Genomic DNA, 27,742 nt, shown 5'->3' on the forward strand with positions numbered 1-27,742 from the left:
ATGTAGCCTCCAAGTAGAATTTTTCACTGTCTATTCTTGGTATGGCTTTTGAGGGAGGTCAGGATTTCTGGTGGCAAAGGATTTTTCCTTTTGATCCACGATAATTGTTTCATTATCAACCAAAACAGAGCTGAACTAGATGCGCAGTGTTATAACTGTGACACCACGCCAGCTTTATAGTTAGAACATTTGTCATTGTGATAGGAAATAAAGCACAAGAATAATTTTGAAACACAATCCCAGCTTCTTCAAATCCAGACTGGACTCTTCTGACCCACAGGGGTGGTTCCCATGGAAAAGCCCATGGCCGAAGAGTGGGACCCCAAGCTCCTAGTCCAACCCTGGCACTTTTTTTTTCTGGTGTCCATTTTCTTCTTATATAGTAAAAGCGAGGACAGTTGACACTAAAGTTACTTGCATTAGATTGAACTCTAAGTCTATGACTGCTGGATAATGTTTGACATTAAGAAGAAAATGCTTTGCAGTCTAAGGCTACTGGATTTGTTTTTAAAAAGATCACCCCATGTCTGTGGAAGTTGAGTTTGAGCTAAGGAAAGACTAAAGAGAGAGAGACCATGAACACATGCATGTGATAATTAAAAATATGCTGGCTATCATTGCTGTAGCATGTCTCTCCCATTTTCAATCTGAAACAGAAAATCCGTAAGTTTCTGGAAAATAGTGTCTTTCCCAATAATCAGGAAAGTTCCTTTCACTAAGAGATTTTAAAGACAAAAAAGAAATGCTAGAGAAGTCACAGCTCCTTTTCCAGCACTCCCACTGGATTTTGGTGCCTACCTGTACAATGGCCCTCAGCCACGTGGTGTCGCAGTTACGACGCTGGGTGGAGTGGCCGAACAGAAACCCGGGCACCCAGGCCCTGCCTCTCGTTATGACTGGAGAGCTGCCCCTTCACCCTAAAACCCTCAGCCCGCGCTTTGAACTCCTGCTGGCTTCTCAGGAATCTTACGCACGAATTCTCACATTGTAACCTTGCCCTCTACACTAGATCCTTCCATGAGCTTTTCACCTGCCACCACTAATTCCTTCCCCCTCCCGCAGCTCCCCTCAGCTAATCTCTCCTTCTCTTCACAGCCAGGCTTCTTCTGCTGCAATGCGCACTTTTTCATCTTCCCTCCTCAACCCACTCCAGCCAGGCCCACACCCCTTGACGCTGCCAAAACTATTGTCCTCCAGGACTCCGTGATTTCCATCTCGCCCGGTCGGTCATCATTTCTTCATCCTCATCTCCACCTCAGCAGGACTCAGTGTGGCTGGCCACTCTCTCCGTGGCCTTTGTGGCGCCCAGTTCCTGGCTTTGCCTGACTTCTCTGGTTTTTCCATTTCAGACCCCTGTGCAAGGATCCTCCTCCTCTCTCTGACTGCCAAATGCTCAAGTTCCTCATGTTCTTTGTGTTTCAAATGCTGAATGACATCTGAGCGAGCATTTTAAACTTTAAAGACACACATGGCATAAATAATGCTTTAAACCACATAATGCAAAATGTCATGGAAGACCTGGGTAAAGAGCATTTTTTTCCCTCTAGGTTACAAAATTAGTCATAAAAGATATGAAAATATTTTTGGTGTTTTTCCTATCATAAAAGTTGATTCTTTTAAAATAAAACATCTGCTCTTTTCACATGACAGAGTTTAATCTTTTGGGGGGACAGAATATTATCAATCATTTGGTTGCAATAGTTTGTTGTCAGAAATCTCGCATGTTGAGTAATCTGTCGTCCAACTGCACCAGACCCCACAGCTTCCCGAGCTCATGTGAATCTCTGAGTTGGCTGCTCTATGCTAGGTGGACATTGGACAGAGGAACCCAACTTCTTCCACATTGCTTAAGGCTCTCTTGCCCCCAATCTACATATCAGAAAAGCATAATTTTGAACCAGGTTTTGGTGACTGATAGTTATCATTTAAAAGCTAATACTTTTATATCACTTCTTTGTGCCAGGCACTACTTGGCATTGACTTCCCTCAAGAATCAAGTTTTTATTTCTGTTTCAGTTACTGAGGTTGGGCCTCAGAGAAAGTGAGTAACTTGCTGAAGAGCACACAGCTAGGACTTGCTAGAGACAGGATTCAGCTTTTCCAAGCAGCGTTGGAGTTAGTTCTTATAGCCATTGGGCCACATCTCCAATACAAGATTTCTGGTACTTTTCCCCATTGGTTCAGGGAATCCCGAGTGTGCCCAGCTCTTGTCTGTGCTTCTAAGATAAGAATTCAGTATTGCTTTTTAGTTAGATTTACAATTACTGTTTCTTTAAGTTGGGACCTGAACCCTAATTGTTACCAATCACATAAAGTGTTCCATTTTAAATAGATCCCATTTTTTTTCAGATCTCATTTTAAATAGATCTCGTGGGTAAAATTTAGAAAATGATGATACTCTGCTTACAATTTCTAGAAGGCAACAAATAATCATTTTATAACATCTAAATTTTGTGTTCAAATATTATCTAAATTGTGTTTTCATCAGTCAGGTAATTTTTAATTACTATGAGAATATTTTTAAGATTGTATTTATTTTTAGAGAGAGGAAGAGAGAGAAAGAGAGGGAAACACCAATGTGTGATTGATTCTCATGTGCCCCCTACTGGGGATATGGCCTACAACCCAGGCATGTTCCCTAACTGGGAATCAAACTGGCAACCCTTTGACTTGCTGTCCAGCATTCAATCCACTGAGCCACACCAGCCAGGGTGAGAGTGTTTTTTCCCCCCATGGTCTGTGCTATAACTAATTAGAAGACAAACAAAAATAAGAAAAAGTTCCTCTATGAATAATAAAGCTATGAAAAGAAGGGTTAAGTGTGTTCTGTTTAATAAGGTGCACTGGCCACATGTGGCTGCTGAGCACCTGAGATGTGGCTGGTTGGAACTGAGATGTGTGGTAAGGGCAAAATGCAGAGCAGATTCTGAAAACTCAGAACACACACAAAAAAAGGCTGTGAAATATCCCGTTAGCAACATTTACAATAATTACATGTTGAAATTATAATATTTTGCATATATTGGGTGAAATAAAATATATTATTAAAGGTAATTTCACTTACTTCTATTCACCTTTTTCATGTGGCTACTAGAAAGTTTTGAATTCCATATGTGGTGTTCGATGTATCTCTTGAACAGGGCTGTGATAAAATATTCGTGTGAGTGGAATCAAGCAGTTCATAGCACAAATATTCATCAGTGGAAAGGATACTTTTTTTCAATGACAAGGTTAAATATCTATGTGATGACAATTCTACCATTTTCTCACAGTTCTGCTCTGTTGGACTACCACTGAATTCACAAGAACCGTCAGGCCCTGACTGGATGGCTGGGTTGCTTGGAGCGTCATCTGAAAATGTTGCGGGTTCGATCCCCAGTCAAGTCGCACATGGTAGGCAAGTGATTGGCGTTTCTCTCTCACATTGATGTTTCCCTTTCTCTCTCTCTCTCTCTTTCTCCCTTCCTCTCTAAAATCAATAAACATATCCTCGGGTGATGATTAAAAAACAGAATGCTGGGAGAAGGCATTTCCTCCTCAGGAGAATTCTCAGGCTGATTTTTTTTTTTTTTTACTGCTTGGAAATATGGACCTGGGATGACACGTCAAGAACAAAAAAAGGAGCACATTTCTTGTGTGGGTCTCAGAGCACCTGGCATGGTTCCGAGTAGTGGTCACCATGCAGAGCACTCATCCCTACCATTGGGGTGATGGTCTCTAGCACAGCAGTGCAAAGCCAAAGGGCACCCACGAGTTCATTACATAATTCTTGGTAGCTGAGGCCAAGTGTGTATCTGCTCTGGGGGACGGTCCGCAGGCTGTGCCACGCAGACCGAGGCGGTCACCATGATGTTTTGACAGAGCGTGTGCTAGAGGTTGTTTGTTTGGAAAAAGACTGACCAGCTTTTTCCCCCCTCTTCCTTCTCCTCTCTCTCTGTCTCTCTCTCTCCTCTTTTAATCACTCTGGCATAATACTGAATGACTTTATTTTCAAGCTGCCTTAGCCTTTCTTTGTGAAGAAAAGGCCTGAGTATACTTTCCCTGTAGGACACAAGTGTTATTTTTGGAGCAAAGGTTCTTAGCCTGATCTCTGTCTAAACCAGTTTCTGTTCTCTGTGAGGTCGTGGTCTGGGGTGGCTCTGAGTGGTCTTGGTGGAGGTGAGCTTCCCGGCTCCAGGAGGGATCGTGGGCAAAGATGTCAGGGGGCCACCCTGAAACTTCGCTGCTCTGGGTCTCAACACAAGGTTTCTCCACATTCAAACTGTGCCCTGGGAACAGTCTCGACCACATGTGTGGAACGGTGTGCTTTTTCTGGTGGGTCACTTCATGGGACACTTGAGGATAAGGTGAGGCCCCCTTTCTAACCTGGTACTTTAGGTCACAGACTCCTAAGAACTAAGAAAGCCGAGGCTGGGCAATCTCTGCAGAGCACTCAGAGTGTGGGGCGGGGCTGCGGGAGAGCCACAGCCCACTCTGATGGCCACGACTTGGGTCCCCAAGCAACTCCTGGGACAGGTCTCCGAGTTCAGAGCATCCTCTTCAGTAAGGTGCTCGGCCCCAGGCTGCTAGAAACCAGGAAGAAAACCTCTCCAACTTCTCCCAGCTTTCTTCCTGACCTGTCACAGCTGGGGGTGTGCAGAGCTTGAGCCTGCTAGGAAACATGTAAAATGAGAACAGTTTAAAACTACTCTCAGCAGCACAAAGCACACCACCTTGTTCCGATGCCCTTCCTTTGGGAATTGGGAGCTGTGTGTTCAGGGAGCAGGTAGCTGTGTGTGTGGAGAAAGGCTGGGTGATGACGGGAAGCCTCTGCAGGTGGTTCAGGCTGCCGCTGCCTCGGGAACAGGAGGTGACCTCTCTTTCCCTGACCAGCTAAACACAGCCAACAAAGCTTCTTCTGAGAGAAACCTCTTTCTGCACCCTGCTGGCCCCCCTGCCCAGTCTCAGCTGCAGGATAGAGGTCTTTCTGTAAATCCCCTGGGAGTTACTGAACGTTGGAGCAGAAACCAGCCATTTGGCAACCCAGCCACTGTGGACATGGGGGGCCTGGACACCTGATCACCAACATGGCGTACCAGCAGGTCCGGAAGACCTCAGAGTGCCACAGCATGGAGCGGCAGCGGCGCCATAGGAGCCTGATGCTGCCCAGGCAGCAGAGTGGTGCCCAGCTGCGCCAGGTGCTGTCCCCGGACTTCAACAGCCTGTGTGTGCAGCAGCTCATTGGTCACCACCTCTTCCAGGACTTCCTGGCCACAGTGTCCCCGTCCCAAGAGGCCTCGGCCTTCCTTGAGCAGGTGCAGAGCTGGTAGCTGGCGAGGAGTGTCTCCCTAGGGCAGCATGCTGCAGGTGCCAGTGGGCACTGGTGGCGCTGCCCCTCCCCTTGGACACCCACACCGCTTCCTCAGCCCAACTCTGGCCACCAGGTGCCAAGCAGCCACCACTGAGGAAGAGCAAGCGGCCCTGGTGACATTGGCCAAGGCTGAGGCCGTGTCCTTCTTGCAGGACCAGCCCTCCTGGGATTTCCTAACCAGCCTGCTCTATGGTAAGTTTCCACAGTGGAAAGGCTTTGAGATGCAGCTGGTGACAAACAAGTTCTTCACCAAGTTGGGGGTGCTAGGGAAAGGTGGTTTTGGGGGCATCTTGGAACAGCCAGGTGAGGAATTGAAGGATACAGCATAAAAGGGTTTGGAGGGGGTTTTTTTGGCTTTTTCTTTTTTAATTCTAGGGAACTTCCTCAAAACTAATTTCAGTGCCACCTGTGGAGAATTCCCAGCTTGCTCTCACCTCTTCTTTCTCACGACCATGTGAAATAAAAGGAGAACAGCACAGGAAAGACAAACAAAATGTGGAACTGGCCAAGAATCTTTATCTTGGGGTCCAACCAGGAACCACTGAAATGCCCTGGACATTTTAGAGAATGGTAGTGATGCATGATGGGGGAGCCCCCTTCCCACTTAAAGGTGGTAATAGAGGCAATTTGAGGAAGGCTGCAGGCACCCGAGACTGCCCTTGTCTAAGGTAAAGCTGGGAATTCACTTTGCACCACTGCTGTGCTCTGCTCTTTCTTTTTTTAAGTAGAAAAAAAGTCTTGAGGTAAAATTCACATAACGTTACCATTAACCAATAACCATTTTTGAGGTAAAATCCCATAACATAAAATTAAACATTAACCATTCTAAAGTGTGCAAGTTAAAAGCATTTAGTTCATTACAATGTTGTATAACCTTCACCTCTATCTAGTTACAAGATAATTCTGTCACCCTGTACCCATTAACAGGTACTTGCCATCCCCCTCCTCCCTGGCCGGCGTTCTCTCTCCACGAACTCGCCTAGTCTGATGTTTCCTGTAAGCAGAGCCACACAACACGTGACCTTTTGTGTCTGGCTTCTTTCACTGGGCATAATTTTTGGAGGTTTGTTCATGTTGTAGCATGCATTGTTCCTTTTTTAGGGCTGAATGATATGCTATTGTATGGGTGTACTACATTTCATGTACTTATTCCCCTGTGATGGACGCTTGGGTTGTTTCTACCTCCTGGCTACCGTGAACAGTACCACTGTGAGCCTTCATGCACAAGTGTGTATTTGGGTACTGATTTTCATTTCTCTTTCATGTATGTCTAGGGGTGGAATTGCTAGGTCATGTGTTTAACTTTTTGAAGAACCACCGAACTCTTTTGCATTGTGCATTCCTGCCGGCAATGCACAAGGGTTCCAATGTCTTCCTATCTTCACCAACACTTGTTATTTTCCCTTTTTTCAGTATAGGCCACCTGGTGGGAGTGAAGTGGTACCTCACTGTGGTCCCAACTCTTTCTAGATGAATTTCTCAGAAGCCTGCCGTCTTCACTTTGGCTGATGTCCACCCCTCCACCTGCCGTCTCACCCTCCCCACCTCCTCTCTCCAGTACTTTCCACTTCTACCTCTTCCTCTCCCTTTCTTTCTCTCCTTTAAGGTATGTGCTGGCCAGCTGAAAAACACTGGCAAGATGTATGCCTGTAAGAAACTGACAAGAAGAGGCTGGAGAAGAAAAATGGTGAGGAAATGGCTCTCTCGGAAACGGAAATCTTGGAGAGTATCAGCAGCCCTTTCACTATCTCTCCAGCCTATGCCTTTGGGAACAAGTCCCATCTCTGTCTGGTCATGAACCTGACGAATGGAGAAGACCTCAGGTTCCTCATCTACAGCACAGGCACGCGAGTCCTGGCCATGAGCAGGGTGGCCTTCTACTCGGCCCAGATAACCTGTGAGCTGCTGCACCTGCACTCTCTCAGCATTGTCCACCGAGACCTGAAGCCTGAGAATGTGCTTCTGAATGACATTGGCAGTTCCTGGCTGTCTGACCTAGGGCTGGCCGTGCAGATGCAGGAGGGCAGGCCCATCACCCAGAAGGTAAGTGGCTCTCCACTTGCCCTAGGTTGGGGCACAGGGTCAGAGCGGAGAGGAGAGGACTGTTCTAGTCCCAAGGCAAACAGCCTTGAACTCAGTTCTTCTCATTTCCATTTTCTTAAAGCCCTTATGTTGTCATCTTGCCTTAAGCGGAGTGAGGTAAGAGGATTAGTTTAACTGCTTATTTGGGGGGCTACTTAGCTCTCCTCTCAATTGGAAGTCAAGGGGAGCCTTTTTAGTGACTTGGAGGTGGTCCCTGCCGAATCAACAGTCAGGGCCTGGGTTTGTTCCACCGACGACCACCACCTGGTGCCATGTCCCTGAGTCAATAGAGCCTTGGTTTCCTTTTTGCAAAATTAGGGGGCTGGACCCTAAAATCCCAGGATCCTTGCAGGTCAACTTTGACAGCATAAGACAAAGAAAAAAAAGAAACCCGTAACTCTTAGCAATGTTAAATTAAATATGTCCTTGCCTGTTGAGTGTGGAATGGGGAATGTTTCACATTGGATGAAGGTGAAATTTGAAATGAAAATATATGGAAGAGAGCAAAGGTCACTGATGTTTATTTTAATCAATTTCATTCAAAGTGGCTTACAGAGAATTCTTTGGTTGAAAAGGGAGTTAATATAATTAAGCAATTTTGTTAAGTCAGCAATACAAAATCTCTGGAATTCTGACAGGCCTTTACCACTGAGGTTCTGTGCATGAAGGTGCAAGATTCCCTAGGAAGACAGGGCCCAAGGCACAGTCTTAAATATTCACTTAAAACTTTGTTTCTCCTGGCTGGCGTAGCTCAGTGGATTGAGCGCGGGCTGCGAACCAAAGCATCACAGGTTCAATTCCCAGTCAGGGCACATTCCTGGGTTGCAGGCCACAGCCCCCAGCAACCGCATATTGATGTTTCTCTCTCTCTTTCTCCCTATCTTCCCTCTCTAAAAATAAATAAATAAAATCTTTTTAAAAATACCATTGAAATCTATAATTCATATAGAATATAATTTTTAAAAAACCTTTGTTTCTGCACAGCTTCCAGTTTACAAGGCAGAGAGAACAGTCAGGCAAGGAAGTAAGGAGCCATGGACTGTGGAAACTGCAGGTGATTGTACGTGGCTGTAAGGTGAGGGGCTGTGACAAGACATGTTGGGCTCAGATCCTGCAAGGGTGTTGGAACGTTTTCTTGTGAGGAACAGAGAGCCGCTGAAAGGTTTTAAGAAGGGAAATGACATGAGTCTATTTGCATGTTTAAAAGACCAATTCGAGCCTTTGCAGGTGTGGCTCAGTTGCTTGGAGCATAGTCCCGTACACCAAGGGGTTGGGTGTTCAATTCCAGGTCAGGGCACATACCTAGGTTGTCAGTTTAATTCCTGGTCAGGGTGCTTATGGAAGACAACCAATCAATGTTTCTGTTTTCTCTCTCCCCACTTCCTCTTTCTCTAAAATCAATAAACATATCAGGGCACAGAAGCAAGTTAGGATCCTAATGTATGGCCCAGGAAGGGTTGATGGGGGCCTGCTTAAGCCAGTAGGACTGAAGAAGTGAGAGTAAATCAGAGCTATTGGAAAGAGACCGGGCGGGACCTCAAGGACAGTGGCAGTGAGGGTCTCTAGTACCAGTGACCAGAAGTGAGAAGCACAGAAGCTGCCAGGTTCAATTGTGATGGTATTGCACATGAGTCTCCTCTGTGACAGGCAGGTGGAGGTGTTCTGGACATTGAGACCTGCAGGTCTGGTGCTGTGGAGAAAGGTCTGAGCTCCACATAGGGACCTGGCATTATTGTAGCTCAGGTAGCAGCAGGCACCACTGGCAGCCTCTGCCACAGGAGCCAGAGGAGAAGAGGACTTCTGGAAAGAGAGGGGTCAACACTGCTGAACAGGGTCCCAACACAGTCTGTGGGATTTGGCACTTAGGAAGCCACAGAGCACTTTTCAAGGTCTAGACTCAGACTGTGGAGGTTGGACTGACCTGGAAGAAGAGTGCAACACTAAGGAAGGAGGCTGGTCACTAAGAGAGGGAACACAGAGGGGAGGATGGGCTTTCCAGCAGGGAGAGTGGAGCAGATATAGATGCTGAGGCAAGAATAAGGAGAGAACTTGGTGGTTCTGTGAGAAGGGAAGAGAGTGCCTGATGGAGGAGAAACCAAGAAAGAAGCAGAATGGAGTGGAGGCCTTCAGGATTGCTGTCTCCTAAGGGGGTGGGGAGGAGGCAGAGCGTTTACCTTGGGACCTTGCTATGGGCATGCGAATGGGAATGTCATGAACCCATGTCTGTCTATGCAAGAAAAAACTGATGTGCATTACTCCAGGGGCTTGAATTTGTATTGTCAATTATGCACAGTAGAAATGTTACTTCTGAGTGTCCCAAGTTCATGGATTGTGCTAAGGTAATATATCTCCACCTTGCTGGAGATTTAGGAGATACATAGTTTTGTCTCTCTCTCTCTCTGCTAGAAATTTTTTCTGTCTTCCTCCAGCTCCGATCTTGGGCCAAGAGAATGTCGAAGGCCAGTTTCTTTAGTGACTCCTGTGTCCCGCTCTAGCTCCTTTGGAACCTGCAGGAAACCTTCTGTGCCTCCTTGATATTATCCACTGTAAAGGATGCACTTACTTGGTAGAGAAGTTCACTGCCTTGAGACCGCTGGCCCTTTGCCTTTCCTGAGTCCTTCTCTGTCCCATGAGACCAAACTTCAGGGTTTAGACTGCTTCCCCCATCTAAGAAGTTTTAGTCCCAGTCCTCAGGCCTGCCCCCACAGCCCAGGGGACCATCAAAAAGGATGGGGTAAAAGAGAGAGCAAGATTGGAAGCCATCAAAAGACAGAAGAAAAGGAAAGCCTCCCTCCCTCACCAGTTACTTCTCTGCATAGCGAAGGAAAACCTCTCCATTTCCTATGTACTGCAGCTCCCGCCCCTGTAACTGGGCCCCCAAGTGAACCTGAAGGCCAAGGTGTTACACTTCACAGAAGAAATGAAAAATGACATACCTGCAGGGCTTCTGTAGCCACTAGCATCGCTTTAACGCCACAATACTGTATGGAGAATTAGGGTGAGCATTACAACGAAGGTGTGAAGGAAAATCTCCCTGATTATACAGGTTGGCACCTGCATTCCCTCCGTGCAGTTCTCCCGGAAACGTTCAGTCGTGGTGGCGTCGGAGTCTCCGCCAGATTCTCCTCTTTCAGCTCCTCGTTTAGTCTTGTGTGAGCTAGGGCTGCTTTCTGCTACATGTAACAGAATACCAGATTCTCAACCATCCAGGGCCAAGGTCTTGGTAAAAATCTCCTGGCCCTTTCCTCCTTGTCACAAGATGGCTTTTGAAACTCCAACTATCTAGTCCACATTGCAGGATGGAAGAAAGGGGGAGAAAGAAGCAATGTCAACAGACTTCTGCTTACATTCCATTGGCCAGACCCACATCACATGCTCACCTCCAGGTTCAAGGGAGCCTGAAAAATAGAGCTTTTCGTTTTCCAGCCTCTGTTGCAGAAGATGCAGAGGGAGAGGAGGAGAGAGGTTAGGTGGTAGATGAGCTGATGGCATCTGTTACACCAACCCCCAGGGGGAAAAATGTTGATAGGATCTAGAAAATCGCATTCAGCTATTTACTCACATGGGGCTTAAAACTAAAGGATAACTAGTATGCCCTGGCTGGTGTGGCTTAGCTGGTTGGAGTGTTGTCCTGCAACTGAAAAGTCACTGTTTCGATTCCTGGTTAGGGCACATGCCCAGGTTGTGGGCTTAATCCCCACATACGGGGGCAGCTGATCGGTGTTTCTCTCTCAGATCGATTCTCTCCCTCTCTTCCTTCTCCTCTCTCTCAAATGAGAACAAAATAAACCCTTTTAAAAAGAATAACTGTTACAGTGCTGTGGTAAGCAGAATTGTAAAATTACCTCTGTGACGCTTGCCCTTGTATAATTTCCTCCTCTTGAGTATGGGCAGGACCTGTGAATTAATATATCACTCCCATGATTGTATTACATTATAAGGCAAAGTGGGTTTTGAAGATGTGATTAAGTTACTAATCAGTTGACTTTGAGTGATTCAAAAGAGAAATTATTCAGGTGGCCTCACCTAATCACATGAGTCCTTAAACATGAGCATGGAGGTCAGAGGCAGCAGAAATCAGAAACGTAAAGAAAGACAGGGCTTCAACACACCATTGCTGACTTTGAAGATGGAGAGAACCATGTGGCCATGAGCTGAGAGCTGCTCTGGCTGACAGAGAAACAAGAGAAACTGCCAGGGTCCAGCCTTGGCGGGGTCTCAGGGTCCCCGAAGGATGCACAGCTCAGGCAGAGAGACTGAAGCGAGACACCTGGTGGGGTGCGGGAGGACAGCCAGGCTCTCTAGGCCTGACTGACTCACCAAGAAAAATCAATCTTTATTTTTATAGGGGAGGTTATACGACATTCAATGCATAGTGTGATTATTAAAGCAGAAATGGTTACCATAGAAATAATTTCAAAAAACACAGAAGGTTTTACAGATCAATCATGTTAAACAAAGAAATAACTGAAAAGTATAGGAGGTCCCACAGATCAATCATATTAAACAAAGGTTATTTTGACCAAGAGGGTCATTGATCAGATAGCCAACGAAGCTATATGGACATAAACTTTCAGGTGCCGATTAGTAACTAGGTGTGTATTAAGATTTTAGGGATTGGTCTAAATTAAAAGGGTACAAGGGGTGATTTATAGGTTATATAGAAATTAGCTATTATCCATTGCGGTTAGATTTGTCTCGGTTAGGTAACTGTTTTTTGCCTAGGTTTTCTGATTTATACATCTTGGGGGAGGGCATGTTTTGTGTTCGTTTCCATGTATTGAGATTATTATTTTCAACTAGAACTCCTTCCTTCTTTACACTCCTGTCTAGGGTATGGGAGGGATAGTGGCTCTAATAAATTTTAAGCTTTAAAGTGGTGACTCCTTAAGAAACATTCCTAGCAACAGCTTCCTTCAGTGTTCTGGCAGTTGGTCTGCCCATAGTTTAATTTTGTCCTTAACTTCCCTGGTGGGGGAAGCAGGCAGCATTAGGGTTGCTAGGGGTCTCCATTCTGTGGTCAGAAAGTCATTTAGTGCAGAATCAGAGGTATTGTGCAGATTTTTTGTTATAACACACAGGTATCCAAAAATCCCACCACCTATTGAATTGCTAGCAGGGACAAGCATACAGGAGGAGATGGACAGGAGATCTGGCCACAGTTGCCTCTGCTGTGCAGACGCGTCTTATCTGACCTGACTGTGTCAAAGGTCAGCTGTTGGTCGGCTCCTGACAAGAAACAGGGACCCAAGTCCTAAGCGACAATGAGCTGAATTGTGCCATAACCATGTGAACTTGGAAGAAGATCCTGAGCACCAGGTGAGAATGCAGCCCACCAGACATCCTGGCTTTGGCCTTGTGAGATCCTGACCAAAGAACCCCGCCATGCTATGCCCAAACTTCATAGAACTGTGAGCCAATAAATGGGTATTGTTTTAAATTGCTAAGTCTGTGGTCATTTGTGTCACCGCAATAGAAGACTCATACAGACCATTAGTAAAGGAAGATCGTTTTTTTCCCAGGGGAAAAAAAAATTCTGACTGCATAAAAATTAATGGAGAAGATAGCAACGCGCTGAACATTGTTAAAGGGACAGAGTTTTCCTTCCCAGCAGGGCTCCAAAGACCCTACCATCAGAACTTAAGACACAGAATTTGAAACTCTGGACGTTATTCTTCCAAGAGGGTGACTCTTCCCCAGGTAGAAGCGGGCCTCCCTGCAGGGGCACAGGTCTTCTCAGGCGACTGTGGGGACACACACTGAAGCACTTTGGACAATGTTCTGTAAGCAAGGGGAGCCATGAAAGGTTTTCAGCAGGAAAGCGGAAGAGCAGAGTGATTCTTTAGGAAGATGACTCCGATGCTGCGTACGATAAATTGAAGAAGAAAGAGTCTGGGGCTCGAGAGAAAGGGAGGCCCACAAAGAGTCCCTGTAATGATCCGCACACGAGGTCAGGAGGGTTGAGAGAGCTCCCTGGGCTGTTACTAGTCTTGGGTCTGACACTCTGAGCCTCCTGGCTTCTCACTAGCTTCATCAACACCCGTGTCTGTACTTCCTTCTCCTAAAACATGGCTGCTCTCGGTGGAGGGGACAAGGAAGTACCAGACCCACCCCTGGAATGTGGTGACTGAAGGAGGCATTTCAGGGGAGGAAAGGCACAGGGCGACTCTGCAGGAGTCTGGAAAGACTGACACGAGAGGAGAGGCAGGGATGCCTAAGAGCACTGGCCTAGGTCCCAGCAGTGTCATTGATTCACTGTGTCTGCCATCTCAGGCAGGGCCTGGGACATCTTAAATCTCTATGAGTCTGTGAGATAGTCTTTGGATTATTTGGAGGAAAAGACTTGTAAACACAAAAGATAAATATATGGACGTTACTATGATTAACTGGACTCTCATTCATTATGGGACAAAAAAAGTTACTTAAGAAAATGAAATCAATGGTTTAGATAACTAAGAAGCCCAGAGGCTTGGCCTGCTCCCCAGGTGTCTGAGCAGTGTCCCTGGATATCACGCTCTCTGTTTCCCAGCTCTAATCTCCTCGGTGTCGACTTCACTCTCAAGCAGGTCCTCCTCACAGACAGGCCCCCAGCGGCTCCACACATGTCCTGCCAACTGGGCAACACTGTGGAAAGAAAGCACTTCCTCACAAATAGTTCCTTCACAATTCCTAGGAAAGACTCTCAGTGAATGGCTCATGTCACGTGCTCAACCACAGCCAAGTCCACTGGCCAGGGTGACAGCACTGCTATTCCCAGGGAGGTTTGTGCCCTCTAAATCTTGTGAACTCACAGCACAGGAATGCGTTCTCCAAGGGAAAATCAGGATGGAAGAGAATGGGAAATGAACATCAGTTAGGCAAAAACAGTGAATGCCTCTAATAACTGCTGTTACCTCAATGTTTAAAAAGTTCAAAAGCTCCCTGGCTGGCGTAGCTCAGTGGATTGAGCACGGGGTGCGAACCAAGCTTTGCAGGTTCGATTCCCAGTCAGGGCATATGCTGAGGTTGTAGGCCACGGCCCCCAGCAACCGCACATTGATGTTTCTCATTCTCTCTCTCTCTCTTTCTCTCTCTCTCTCCCCCCCCCCTCTCTCCTTCCCTCCCCTCTCTAAAATAAATAAATAAAAATCTTAAAAAAAAGTTCAAAAACTTTCTGGCCTCTCAATCAAGGAGTAATGGGATCTAGATCCTTTATAAAAGCTTGTAGAAGGTAGGGACTAGTTTTAGCTCCATTCTACAGATGAAGAAATTGAGACTCAGAGAGGTTAAGCTACCTACCCAAAGTTACATCACTAGGATGCGATAGGAACCAATTATGTCAGATTCAAGAGCACTTACTGTTTTGACTCCACCTTGTTCAGTTTCCACACAGCATAGACATGGCCTATGGTTTTTAACGCTGTAAAGGGCTCTCCCCTGAGGAAAACTCAGACAGAATAAGAGCATTAGCATATCTTCCTCAGTCTGGTCCGATACGGACACCACCCACAAGCCTAGCTGAACCACTGGCAGAGTTAAGTCTTCAGAAGACGAGCACCCCCACCTTCATAAGGAGCAGTGCGACTAAGTCTCAGCGCTAAGCTCCCAGACATAGGCACAATATCATCAAACGAGGTCCCAGCCACTGCCTAAATACACTTGTAATACATGTGATAAGCGCCCCTGCCTGTTCCCAGCTGACATCCACATGCACACAATAAAACAAATTCACATCACTTATCAGGGACTCCAGGAAAATACAACAGGGAAATTGGGCTGCGAGGCTCCTGCTGGGACTGTTCAGACCCACTCAGCTTCCACGTGGATAACAGTGACCTTCAGATTCTGTGGAACGTGAGTCCTGAGGGCTGAGAACAGGGACAGGAACAAAGTTAGAATAACAGCCCGAAAGCTTGCTCGGGTGGGTTGCCTTGTCCTGCCTTGAAGCCTCTGGCCAACTCCCCATATCCAGAAAGATAGTGGGTGACAGAGGTCAGGCATTATTATATTTATTTTGAAGCCTCTATTATACTGAACACAATCTCAGAGATGTACTGAGTAAGTGATTTTTAAGATTGCTGAATGGGTCTCATCGGAAGTTAACACCTACACACATCACAACGGTCCTGACCCTACTCTCAAATGCTTTTTTTTTATTTTGGAATTTACTTCTGAGTGACAGTTTGAGAGCCTCACAGGAGAGGCAGGTGCTGGTCCCTTGTTGTCACACACGGGTCTCCACCCAAATCACAACCACCGTCATCATTTAGTTCCTGGTAGCTGTTGACCACTACAAAAACCTCAGGTCCTTTCTCAAAGTGTTTACCACTATTAAGGGCATTCAAAAATCTTCACAGCAGTCTTAGAATTATTTTTTAACATTCCTTCATTGAAAAGACATTCATTCATTCACTCAATCAATCAATCATTCAACATATATTTATTGAGCATTTCCCAGGACTGTGTTAAACATGAGGGCTAAAAATGAACATGATTTTCTGCCTATATGGAGCTTAGAGTTCAGTGAGGGAGACAGAATGCAATAATCATGCGAATGAATGTAAAATTAAATTATGATGAATGCTGGGAAGATGTGATGCCTGGGGCTCTCCAAGGAGGACTTAATTGAATGTGTGAGGATCAGAGTTATCCACAGGGAAATGCAACTTACTTGATATTGGAAAGTATATAGGAATTCACCCCCCAAAGCAGTTGGTGTGGTGGCTTAGGCTAGGTTCCCTGAAAATGGACTTTGAGACATATTTACACATGGGAGATTTATTAGGGTGCAGTTCCATGAGATGTGTGCATGAGGAAGGCATGACTGAGCAAAGAGAGAAGCTGACCCACAATGAGGCAGCCCTTCAGCAAGCTCTGCAATTGGGATGGCTCTCAGACTTGTCCCAAATCAAGGTGGGGTCCAGGCTTTTGTATCCCTCTGAGAGCCAGTCAGTGACCTTGGCCAGCTGCCACAATGAGGGAAACTTGCGCAAGGCAGTTAGTTCCCTGCTGCAGAGGGCAGTTCCCAGGGTGTGGCGCAGCTGTGAGCCATCAGCAGTCAATGGACCCAGCCAGGGATGGTTACATAAATTTCAGGGCTCGTGGGGAAATGAAAATGTGGGGCTCCTTATTCAGACACTAGGAAAAAGCTTTCTCCTCTCTTGCATGTTCAATCTTTCAATCAGTCATGGTTGTTGTTGTTGTTGTTTAATTGCTATTTAAAGTCACACTCTCTCAGGCTTGGAGATACATGAGGCATGAGTGGCGACCCTTGTGGACACCCAGGGCCCCATCCCACAACTGGACCTCAGGGAACAGTCGGCCGACCCCAGGCCTCCCTGCAGCCGGGTTCAGGCCCCCACTGGAGGCAGAGAGTAGCAACAGCTACTGAGCAGAGCCTGGGGTGCAGATAGCCAAGAACCCATCGCTGGGAGGCAGGAAAGTGATAGGCAGTAGGATTGTACATGTATAAGCCGAGGCCCAAGACCTGGGTGCATACTCCATTGTCTCATTAGATTTAACTTACAAAATACAAATTCAAAAATTTGTCAAGACAGCTTTCAAAACCTCTGCTGTCTGCCACGCAGGGGAGCAGCACTGTCCTGCTGGTAGACTTCACCTTGCTCTGCACCTGCAGGCTGACAACAGGGGAGGACAACAGTGAGTTTTTCACAGACTTCCTACAAACACTGCTGGTGGGGTCCCCAGAAGAGCTGCATGAGGAGCCCCTGAGCAAGCACGATATCAATGCAGAGGCCAAGCTGGCTCTGACCGAGCTCAAGTCCTGCAGAGATGTCCTACAACCCGTGCTCAAGGCGGAGCTGGTTAAGCTGCAGGTCCAAGTGCTGGGCAGGCAGGATGGTGCCTAGCAGACCCCAGACATGGCTCCAGGAGGCCACGGGACCAGCTACAAAAGCAACCATGGTCACCCCACCCCACTACCACGTGGCCATGTGTGAATTTATCCTGACATTGTTCAATCGATGAAGCCTCTTATGTTTGAACATCATTAAACTACAGCACAGGGCTTCTTTGGAGCACAGGGCCCTGTTCTACTGCACTAGCTGGCCCTGGTCCCAGCAGCTGCAGAGTGGCAGCCAAGAGCCTAAAGAGGGAACCTGGACAGAGCATGTCAGGTAATGGGAATATCCTGTGTAAAGTACCCTTTGCTTTGGAGGAAATGAAAAGAAGACAGACAATGAAAGACACAAAGCAAGAAGAAATGTGATTCAAATGAAGCTGAAGAGGTGTAGTAGGGACCACACCAAACCTGGTGTTATGGGCTACATAAAGCACTGGTTTTTGAGTAAGAGCACTGGAAAGCCTTTGGAAGGATTTAACCAAAGGGGCAACATGCTCAGAATTCTGTTTTGAAAAAATTACTCCATCAGAAGTGAAAGCAGATCAGGAGGGATTCAGGTGGGCTGTGGTCATTTGTCATCCAGGTGAGAGATAATGGCAGCTCAGCCCACAGAGCGGGTGGTGGAGCCAGAGTGTGTGGATAAATTGGGAGGGGACTTCAGAATGAACAGGCCTCAGTGATGCCTAGGATATGGGGTAAGGGAAAGAGGGGTGTCCAGGATGATTTATTGGGTGAGACTTCATTGCAGGTACAGACTTCGCTGGACCCTGAGTACAACAGAGAACCAAGCAAACACAGGCCGGCCTCCACAAAGCCCCAGGACAGGGAAGAGACCCACAAGAAAAGGTCAGTGACAATGCAGTGTGGCCAGGGCTATCCCAGTTGGGTGCGTAGGAGGGCACAGAGCCTGACGTGCAGACGTGGGTCAGGAAGGGCTTCCAGGAGGAAATGGCAACCACTTACAAGGCAAACAGAAGCCAGGCAGGCAAAGGGATCAGCATAGGTCAGTGGTCCTCAACTGAGGGCAGTTTGGGTGCCCAGGGGACATGTGGCAATGTCTGGAGACAATTTTGATTGTCATGACTGGAGAGTTGCTACTGGCAACTAGTGGGTGGGGGCCAGGGGTGCTGCCAGTATCTTACAAAGCCCAGCACAGCACCGCTGCTGGAAGGGTGATCTGGCCGTGTGTCCACGGTGCCACAGCTGGAACCCTGGCCAAGGTGAAGTCATGAAGCAGGAGTGTGAGTTCAGTCACAGAACGGAGTGGCTCTGCAGCTGTCTAGAGTGTGAAGTCTCAGGGTGTGAAAGGTGACAGTGGGCACAGCTAAAGATGCCAGACCCTGGGAGGCTGGAGGAGTCAGACAAGGGCATTTGAACTCCATGCCAAGTGTGTTGGGAGCCACTAAGGCTTTCAGGGTTGGAAGCGACAAATCAGGCTTGGAAGGACACAGGGAGGCAAAGCAGAGGGTCTGGCAAGTGGGTGGGTCAGCACATTGCCTGATCTGTGGAGGTAAGGAGACAGCCAGGAGGTGTGCAGGTGCCCCTGGAGGGCGCTGTCGTGCAACATGATGCAGTCCAGGGACTGAAAGTTTGCTGCATCATCTAACTTGATGGAGATACGTATTGGAACCTCAGAATATCCATTCAGGTCAAGTACAGCTGATGAAATATAGTCCGCAGGATCATGAGATGGAAGGAGTGTGAGTGTGCCAGTGAGTCTGCCACTTACTATGGCTGCTGTGTACAGATGCACAGGCTGACCCCTCATGGGGGTCACCGGACCACAGGGACAGTGCGGGCTGATGGCCAGCCCATGGTCCACATGCCATGACATATAAAGTACCTTCTTCTGAATGCCACATCGGCCGACCATAGCCATGCAAGTGACCCCAAATAAGTCATGCCTCTTCTCCAAGCTCAGGTAAAACAGCCTGCTTCTTGGGCTTGATGAGAAGATTGAGAAACAAGGTAGGTAAATGCCTAGCAGAGGGCCAGCCACTTGGCAGGCAATCAGGAAATGACTGTTCTGATTATTCGACAAGCAGCCAAGTGCTCCTTCTGTCACAAACCCCAATGTTGCATTGTTTCCGCCTCACCTGACAGGCACTGCAGCTGCTCAGGGGACCTTTGTGGCCATGTTCTGTTCTCCGGGAGGCACAGGGAGCCCACAGGAGCCCAGGCTGCACCTGGGTGGGCAGTGGGCAAGGGTGCAGCTCACCTCCAGGCTGAGCCGAGCCGGCACACGCTGTTGTCTTGCTCGCTCACGGCCACATGGAACTTCACTTGTGGTTTTTATTTTGAGCATCTTGAAGGCACCATGGAAAATATGCTTCAGGCCACTGCTGGAGGAGTTCATGGAACATGAAACCACCAAAGAACACACTCCAGTGGAAGCATCACAGCTACTGTATTGATCTCTGAATATGCGCCAGGCCCATCTTTCAGTCCAGTGGAGTCTTAGAGGCTTCTGGGTTTTTCTTCTTGCACAGCTGCCCCGCCCCAGACAACCGAAACCCAGGCTTGACGACCATCACCTACTGAGGCCTGTTATGCATCAGGCTTTTGGAAAGCACTCCCGTGTGCCTTATCACTTTCATCTTCATCACAGTCCTATGAGGTAAGGACTGGGAGACTCAGACTGAGTAACTGGCCCCAGGTGACTTGCTAATACTTGGTAAAGCTGGGATCTGAATTACAGCAGACTGACACCAGGCTTTATAGTTCACAAAGCATTATTGCAGGGACCCCTCTTTTGGGTCCCTTGTGGGTCCCCATGTGAGTCCTCCCAGGGGTGTCAGAAAGAGCAGGCAGCCACCTCTGGTGAGGCTCCTGCTCCCCAGCCAGAAAGTGGCAGTCAATCAGAGATCCGCAGGCAGGCAAGGAGCAAAACGGGGGACCTGGTGAGCAGGCCAGCACTCTGGAGGTTGCAGCCTGGGACCAAGCACGGGGGCGGGGCCTCGGAACTAAGTCCCCTGTGGTCTGGGCCGCATTCCTCCGAGGTCTGCAAAGGCCACCGCTTAAAGGCACAGAGGAGCAGCTGGGAATGAGAACAAAGCGGCCAGGCCCCCCTCAGAGGAAGGAAGGAGCGAGCCCCAGGAAACAGCTGATAGCGCTAAGCTCAGCTTGTTTTTTTCCTCTGCTCAACAGTTCTCCTGCCACGGCAAACAAAAGATGTACATTCTGATTCCCTCTTCTGTTTGGATTGTGCTGTCGAGTGGATCTGGTTTGTGATGAGCGAGGGGGGAGAGACATCCGCGGGTGGTTTCTTGCTCCACTGGCCAGTTTGTTGGGCCTATGCCACAGGCCACAGACGCCTGGAAACACAGAGAGCTCCCTTCCTTCTCTGTGTTTCTCCCCACCTGGTCATCAAACCCAGCCTGGTCTGGCCACACAAGGGGTATGACACTGGTTATTTCTTCTAATGTGGAATTTAAGGTTGCCAACTTTTCGGATTCAGTGGAAGCTGGAGATTTACTCCTGACCTTGACCTTGAAGAACTTTCATGTGCATGCAAGCAGGTGCACACACACGCTTTTTTATGGATGTGTAAAACTATTAAGATGTGAACTGTGCCCTTTCAGACCCACTGAAAGGCCCTTCCCTGTTCTCATCATCTCTGAGGTCACAGTCACTGCTGGGACTGCCCTGAATGCAGAATCCACCCAGCCTGGGCCCTGCCACTCCGCCCCTGTGGTGCGGGGAATGGGCGTGACAGCAGCTACAGGTCAGTGGAAACCAGCACCCAACAGCAAGAGCAACGTGGAGGGTATCTGCACAGGTCCCAGCAGACTGGCTCTGATTCTGAATCCCCCCTTAGGGTGTCCCCCTTCCTCAAAGCCTGGGCATCTGTGGTGACAGGTGGCCCTGATGGAACTATACAATCCACATGCAATGACTGTGGTAGATGGACTTTTTGCTGTGCCCAGCGTGGGAGGGGGGCAGTAAAGAAGAGGGCAGCCGCTGGGACCCAGACCCTGTGAGGTCTGATGCTTGAGGCCCTGCAACGCTGGGTACGCTTTGTTTCGCCTGACCAGGTGCTGACTGTGTGAGTTTGCCAAAGAGCACTATAAAACCAAAAGCAAAACAAAATGAAGCAAAAGAAAAAAATACAAACTACACACAAAAGCCTCCACTAAGAGTTCTGTTGCTGCTGACACGTGGGTGATCACTCCAGCCCTGGCAATGGCAGTCTGGTCACAAGAACTGAAAGCAACTGTTTCGATGGCACAGAGATCGACGTGCGAGGGCCCTTTGTAATTGCAGGAGTTAAACTGAGCCAGAGAGGTCAGCCCGGTCGGCCCCTGCCCCCTGCTGCTCGGTCCATTCTCTCTTCCCACCCCACTCTGAGGAGGGAGTTCGCATGCAGAAGATAAATGGCATAAAGGCCAGGCAATTAATTTTTTCAGCTGGAGGCTGCAATGGAATTTGGGTGCTTAGACTCTGGCGTGCGCCTCTAATTCCATTCTTCTCCTCTGTGAAATGCCTCCACTCTTCAAGGAGGTGGTGCCCTTCAAAATTCCACCATGACATTTTCTGTCTTTGGGGCCAAGAGGTAAATTTAGCCCTGAAAATTATTTGGAATGTATTTCAGGCTACTCGGCTGTCTCACGCTTTTTCCACTACCCCTAGCAGGCTATAGTGCTATAAAGATGGAGGCTGATTCTTCATTCACTTCCTCGGGGAGGGAGCGAGCATTGTGTTCCCAGGGTACCGCCCACCCTTGCCTCCCAGCAGCCTTTAGTATGGAGCAGCCCAGCCAGCCTCTGATAGGCAGAGACACAAGGAAAGAATGGAGAATTTGTTGGAAAAGGGGGAAGGGAAGCAGCTTAAGCAAGAATGGACCAAGGTGTGCACTTAGTACATGGCAAATGGGGAGAAAGAAGGAGGGGACTCTAAAGGGAGAAAATGAATCCTGATGGGGACATGGGGGTGAGAAAAAGCCATTTCCACTGCTTCTGTAGAGGCAGTGCAATGCAGTGGGTCAAAGTGCAGGCCTGGGTGTGAGTCTGAGGTGGGTGACCTTGAACAAGATTTAACCTCTCCATGGTTCAGTTTTCTACCCTGCAAAATGGGGGATAAAATGGTCTCCACCTCATAAGATTATCATGAAGCTTAAACAAGAAATTCATGTAAATCACTTGAGAAAAATACTTAGCATGTAATAAGCACTCAGTTAGGATTATCCGTTGTTATTTCCAACTGTTCTCCCAGCGTGTCTTACAGTCCTTTTTTCAGGACAAGGCAAATTCTCTGCTTTCACCTTGCAGCTTCTGCTGAGCAGCTGATGTTTATCTAGTGTCCTGATTAGTGATTTTAGTCTTCGAAGTCACCTCTGAAATTTGCTCATGGGAAGCATGACACACGCGGAGCAAGCTCACAGTAGATGTTGTTGAGCAGAACTCATGGATTGCCAGAATCCGAAGTGTCTGAATTGCAGGTGGATATTGTTTCCAGTCTTTCTTTGAGCCCCTCCCAGCCCAGCAGAAGAGATTGAACCAGAGAGAGGATGGGTAGCAGCGTATACACCAACTGAGCGTTGAGGCCAGTGAAATACCACATTCAGGGAAACCCTTAGCCTCTTCCCCACCTTGGCTCCCAGCACGAGGGTAAGCAGGCTGACACCTCTCGGGAGGGGTACCGGAGGATCTCCATGAGGAAACTGAATAGTCTAACAAAAAAGGTCGATGAAGATTCCCAGGTGAGGTCCCCATTAAAATGGCCTGGCAGGGTCACCCTATGGTGAAGCCCATCCACTGATCAGCTAGCTCTCAACTTTTTAGTAGTGCACTCCTAAGTGCGAACAGATAAATAATCAAAGCTCACTTGTCATTTCAAAAACTCTCTAAAATGAAAGACAATGAAAACATTAGAAAACAGAAAAAAAAACAGAAGAAACTTGTAGAAAACAGAAACAATGCAGAAAGTAGGAGAGACCATTTGTCAAACTTAACACCCTTTGAGATTTAAGAGAAGATATCGCATCCATGAAACAAGAACACATGCTCTAAAATAAGGAACGTTCAGAGAAAAACAACAAAGTTATATGGAAATTGAAAAAAAGATATGTTTGCAGAACAACACACATAAATCTCAAAAACATTATCTTAAAAAAAAAAGAAGTCAGACACAAAAATGTACCTAACATTCAATTCCATTCCTACGAAATCCAAGAACGGACAAAACTCATCTTCGGAGACAGAAACGCGAAGGCGGCTGCGCAGCTGCAGGAAGAGAGCCGGCGGGAGAGGGGCCCGGGGTGGGGATGGGTGGGGCGGGGGTGTTCGCGGATGAAAATGGGCCGGATCTTGTTTCGGTGGCATTTGTAGGGCCATACTCAATTGTCAAAGTTTGTTTCACTGAATACGATCTGTGCACATTAATTTATGTTAATTACATGTTAATAAAACATCACACCTGCAGAAATAAATAGGTCAGTAGAAAAATTCAGCCTCTAGACCTAGCTATTACTGTACAGAAAACAGAGAAAAAAGAAGCAAGTTAAATGTACCACAGAGATGTAGTCAGCGAAACTCGACTGTGGCAAACTCGACAGTTTGGACAGTTTTTTCTGTTAAAAACTTGCAGGGGGCCGTAACAGACAAAGGAAGGAAATATCTTCACAGAGATTTAAGAGCCATATCAATCAATCAATCACATTGTATGAACCATATTTGAACGCATATTTAAACAAACTTTAGAGAGCAAATTTATAGGACAATTGGGGAAAGTGTTAACATGTCCAGATATGTGATAATATTAAAGAATTATTGTTACTTTTAAGTGAGATAATGGTACTTGGTTTTTGTGTTTGGTTTTTGGATTTTTTAAAATGACCTTATCTCCCAGAGGTTCATAGTGAAATACAAACAAGACAAGGTCCAGGACGTTCCGGGACCATGGGAGTGGGCAGGGGTACAGAAGCAGCGTGTGTCATGTGTAGTTTGGGTGACGGTGTATTCCAGTTTGCCTGGGACAGTCCCAGTTTACCTCTGCTGTCCGTCCCCCTGCTGATCCATTAGCTCATCATATCTTTTGTGTATTTCCACATAAGCTCCTCCCCCTTTTCCCCAACCCTCAGCAACTTCACCTTGCTCACATCACGTGACCACCTTAGGTGCAAAGAACGCTGGGAGGCGGAGTACTGAGCCTTCTGGCCTCCGTAATAGCAGAATGTAAGGGAAAAAGGAGCCTGGGAATGGCCCTTTGCTGCCTTGGCTTACAAACGTTTGCTAGATTCGTCCACATCTCCCCTTCAGTCCCTCCTCCTACCAGTGCATCCCACAGATCTTACATTCCAGAAATGCCAACTTTCGTAAACTTCCCTGAACACCTCACATTTTTCCTGGCTTCTTCTCTTGTATATGCCCCTTAGCGACACATTGTTCCCTCATGATTCGGCTCAGGTGTCGCTCTTCAGTGAAGTACCTACACATACACACACACACACACACACACACACACATCCTTCGTGCTTCTTTACATTCATTCTCATTATGTCATTTACCTAACAGATAAATTGAATTTGCCTTTTGCCCCATCTGTCTCTGCCAGCTTGTTAGTTCTCCAGGGCAGGATCCAAGCCTTATAGGTCTTGGTATCCCTAGAACCCACCGCAGGGCATGGCTCCATAGTGAATGGAAGACATCTAGTTACCACCTTCACTGCTGTGGATTTGACAAACATTTTGCTGGGCACGCACCCAGTGAAGCGGTAAGTACCTGGTTTGGGTACAAGGATGAGTGAAGGATAGCCTGGGCCTCAGAGTAGCCTGCAATAATACCCTTTAGTCTGGGCAAATGCAAAACTAGACAAGACGCCAGGATGTAAACTGGGGCTGTCCCAGGCAAACTGGAATACACTGGAATAAACTGAGATACCATCACCCAAATTACACATGACATATGCCACTCCTGTGAAAACAGCCATGCCATGCCATCATCGCATAGCCTGTCACACCCGTGACTTCCGGCATTTTCTTGCATAAGCCAATTGCTCCTCATTAGTGCTTGGGTCATTTAACTTTTTTCCTTGTTATCCATGTAAAAAATATTAGAAATTTAATGTTCCTAGCTCATATAAAATATACGTAAGCAACTGGGAAAAAATCACATAAGGAGTAGCTAAAACACTTTCCAACCTTTTTCATGTACTGAAATGCGTGTCCACAGTCAGCATGTGAAGCCACCGCATACATACACTTCTTCATATCAGCTCTAGACTTTGGCCTGTTGCCCTTATCGACAGGCACTGCGGGTGCTGCCAGCTCGTGATTATTGTGACCAATGGAGCTCAGAACACCTGAAACAGGCCCCTTTTTTCTTCTGAGTCATTTCTTTCGGGTCCATATTCCACAGCTAAGGAACCTGGTTAAAGGGCAGGAACTGCTGATGTGTCTGATTTTCTATTGCTCTAAATCTTACTGTTCTCCTGGAAGTGTGGTCACTTTACAGATTACATTTTTCCTCTCACAACTCTGTCAATAATTTATATCATTGTTTTCACATACTAATGTAAACTTGTTGTCATTTAAGCTGTTCCTGGTTTGCATTTTTAATTTTTATTTACTGATTTGAGACAGAGAGAGAAACATCAATTTGTTATTCACTTATGTGCCCTGACCAGGGATCAAACCTGCAACCTTAACATATCAGAGCAATGCTCTAACCAACTTAGTTACCCATTCAGTGCTCTTTATTTGAATATTTAATTGCTGTAGAAGTTATACATTATACTTCAACTAAATGCAACTTAGTTTTGGGGAAAATGTAATATAATGTAAACATATACTCAATCATTACAAGTATGCTGTAGGTATTCATTAAAATTTTGTTGAATGAATGAATGGATTAAAATCACACACAGTTACAAAAGAAGATGAATACTGCATGACTCCAGTCTTTATAAGGTCCCTAGAGTAGCCCAATTCATAGAGACAGAAAGTAGCATGGTGGTTGCCAGGGACTAGGGAATTATTGTTTAGTGGGTACTAGAGTTTCAGTTTTGCAAGATGAAAAAAGTTCTGGAGATTCATTGCACAGCGGTATGAGTGTACTTAATTCTCTTGAACTGTACATTTAAAAATTATTAAGAATGGGTTTTGAGCCCTGACTGGTGTAGCTCAGTGGATTGAGTGCTAGCCTGTGGACCAAAGTGTTGCCGGTTCAATTCCCAATCAGGGCACATGACTGAGTTCCAAAACAGGTTCCTAGTGGGGCCTGAACAAGAAGCAACCACACATTGATGTTTCTCTCCCACTCTCTCTCCCTCCCTCCCCCTCTCTAAAAATAAATAAATAAAATCTTTAAAAAAAAAAAGAATTAGTTTTGGATAGACAATCAGCAACATCTCTTATACTCACTTTAGTGGGTTTTTTTGTTGTTGTTTTGCTTTGTTTTTTGTTTGGGTGTTACAGGCTGGAACCAATTGTTACATGGCTCCTGAAATCCTAATGAGAAAAGTGAGTTACTCCTCTCCTGTGTACTGGTTTGCAATGAGATGCAGTATTTATGAAAATGTTGTTGGAAGAACACCATTCAAAAACTATAAGGAAAAAGTCAGCAAAGAGGATTTAAAGCAAAGAACTCTGAAGAAGAAGTCAGATTCCAACATGGTAACTTCACAGAGGAAGCAGAAGATATTTGCAGACTCTGCTTGGCTGAGAAACCAGAGCAATGCTTAAGAAGCAGGTAAACTGCCATAAAATAGAGATGATTACTGATGTCCAGCATTGTCCACAGGGATTTGGAGAATATTTTGCATTAATAACAAAGGCTCAGGGTCAAGTAGTCGCATTATTGTCCTATTATATTTGCATATTACATGGTTAAGTATTTCTGAAACTTTCAAACACTAGGAGCACTTGATATGGAACAACCTCCAAGATACATCTGAAAGTGAAAAAGTGAGGTGCAAAACAGCAAACATAAAAAGGAAGAAAAAGTATATAATTTAAATAGTTGCATAGGCTGTTTTGAGCAGCGTATACAAGGAATGCATAGGATTGATTGCCTCTAATAAAGGGAAATTGGGGGCTGGTGACAGGAAAGCAAATGAGGATTTTCACTATAGAATCCTGTCGTCTTTTGAATTTTGAACCACGTGGATAAACTATCTATTCAAAAATTAAAACTCAGTAGTTTGGGGTAGGTATGAGAGACAACTGATTTATGTTTCCCTCTAATGTCAATGTCTCTCTCCCTCTCTGTCTCCCTCCCTTCTCTTCTCCCTGAAAATAAATAAATAAAATCCAAAAAAAATGAAAGCTTAAAATAAAACAAAAGCACCAGCATTGATAGCCAGACCTCTGGAAAATTCCTCCCCTATTAAACGTCTCTCTAAAATACCATCAACCAGTCAACAAACATTTAGTGAATACATACGATGTTTCCAGCTAAATTAATACAGTCAAGATTAGTTTTCAGGAACATCAAGTTTTATTGCTTACAATGGAATAATAAGTCCAAGATATT

The 27,742-nt window shown here is 46.5% G+C and overlaps 2 protein-coding genes across 2 annotated transcripts; both read left to right on the forward strand.

Moving 5' to 3' along the window:
• Positions 1-805: 805 nt before the first annotated feature.
• On the forward strand, positions 806-27,374 carry GRK7 (G protein-coupled receptor kinase 7). The gene is given in 8 exon segments (XM_028517860.2): positions 806-987; positions 4,698-5,050; positions 5,053-5,329; positions 5,331-5,635; positions 6,955-7,005; positions 7,008-7,393; positions 26,686-26,857; positions 26,860-27,374. Coding segments are annotated over 8 exon segments (1,830 nt in total). The 3' UTR covers positions 26,964-27,374.
• Positions 16,951-17,291, forward strand: LOC114501767 (secretoglobin family 1C member 2-like; the record flags this gene model as incomplete). Its single annotated transcript, XM_028518515.2, has 1 exon — positions 16,951-17,291. A coding segment is annotated over one exon (330 nt), but the record flags the coding sequence as incomplete, so codon positions are not given.
• Positions 27,375-27,742: the final 368 nt, after the last annotated feature.

This window comes from Phyllostomus discolor, chromosome 7, assembly GCF_004126475.2.
Source record: "Phyllostomus discolor isolate MPI-MPIP mPhyDis1 chromosome 7, mPhyDis1.pri.v3, whole genome shotgun sequence".
NCBI classification, from domain to species: domain Eukaryota; kingdom Metazoa; phylum Chordata; class Mammalia; order Chiroptera; family Phyllostomidae; genus Phyllostomus; species Phyllostomus discolor.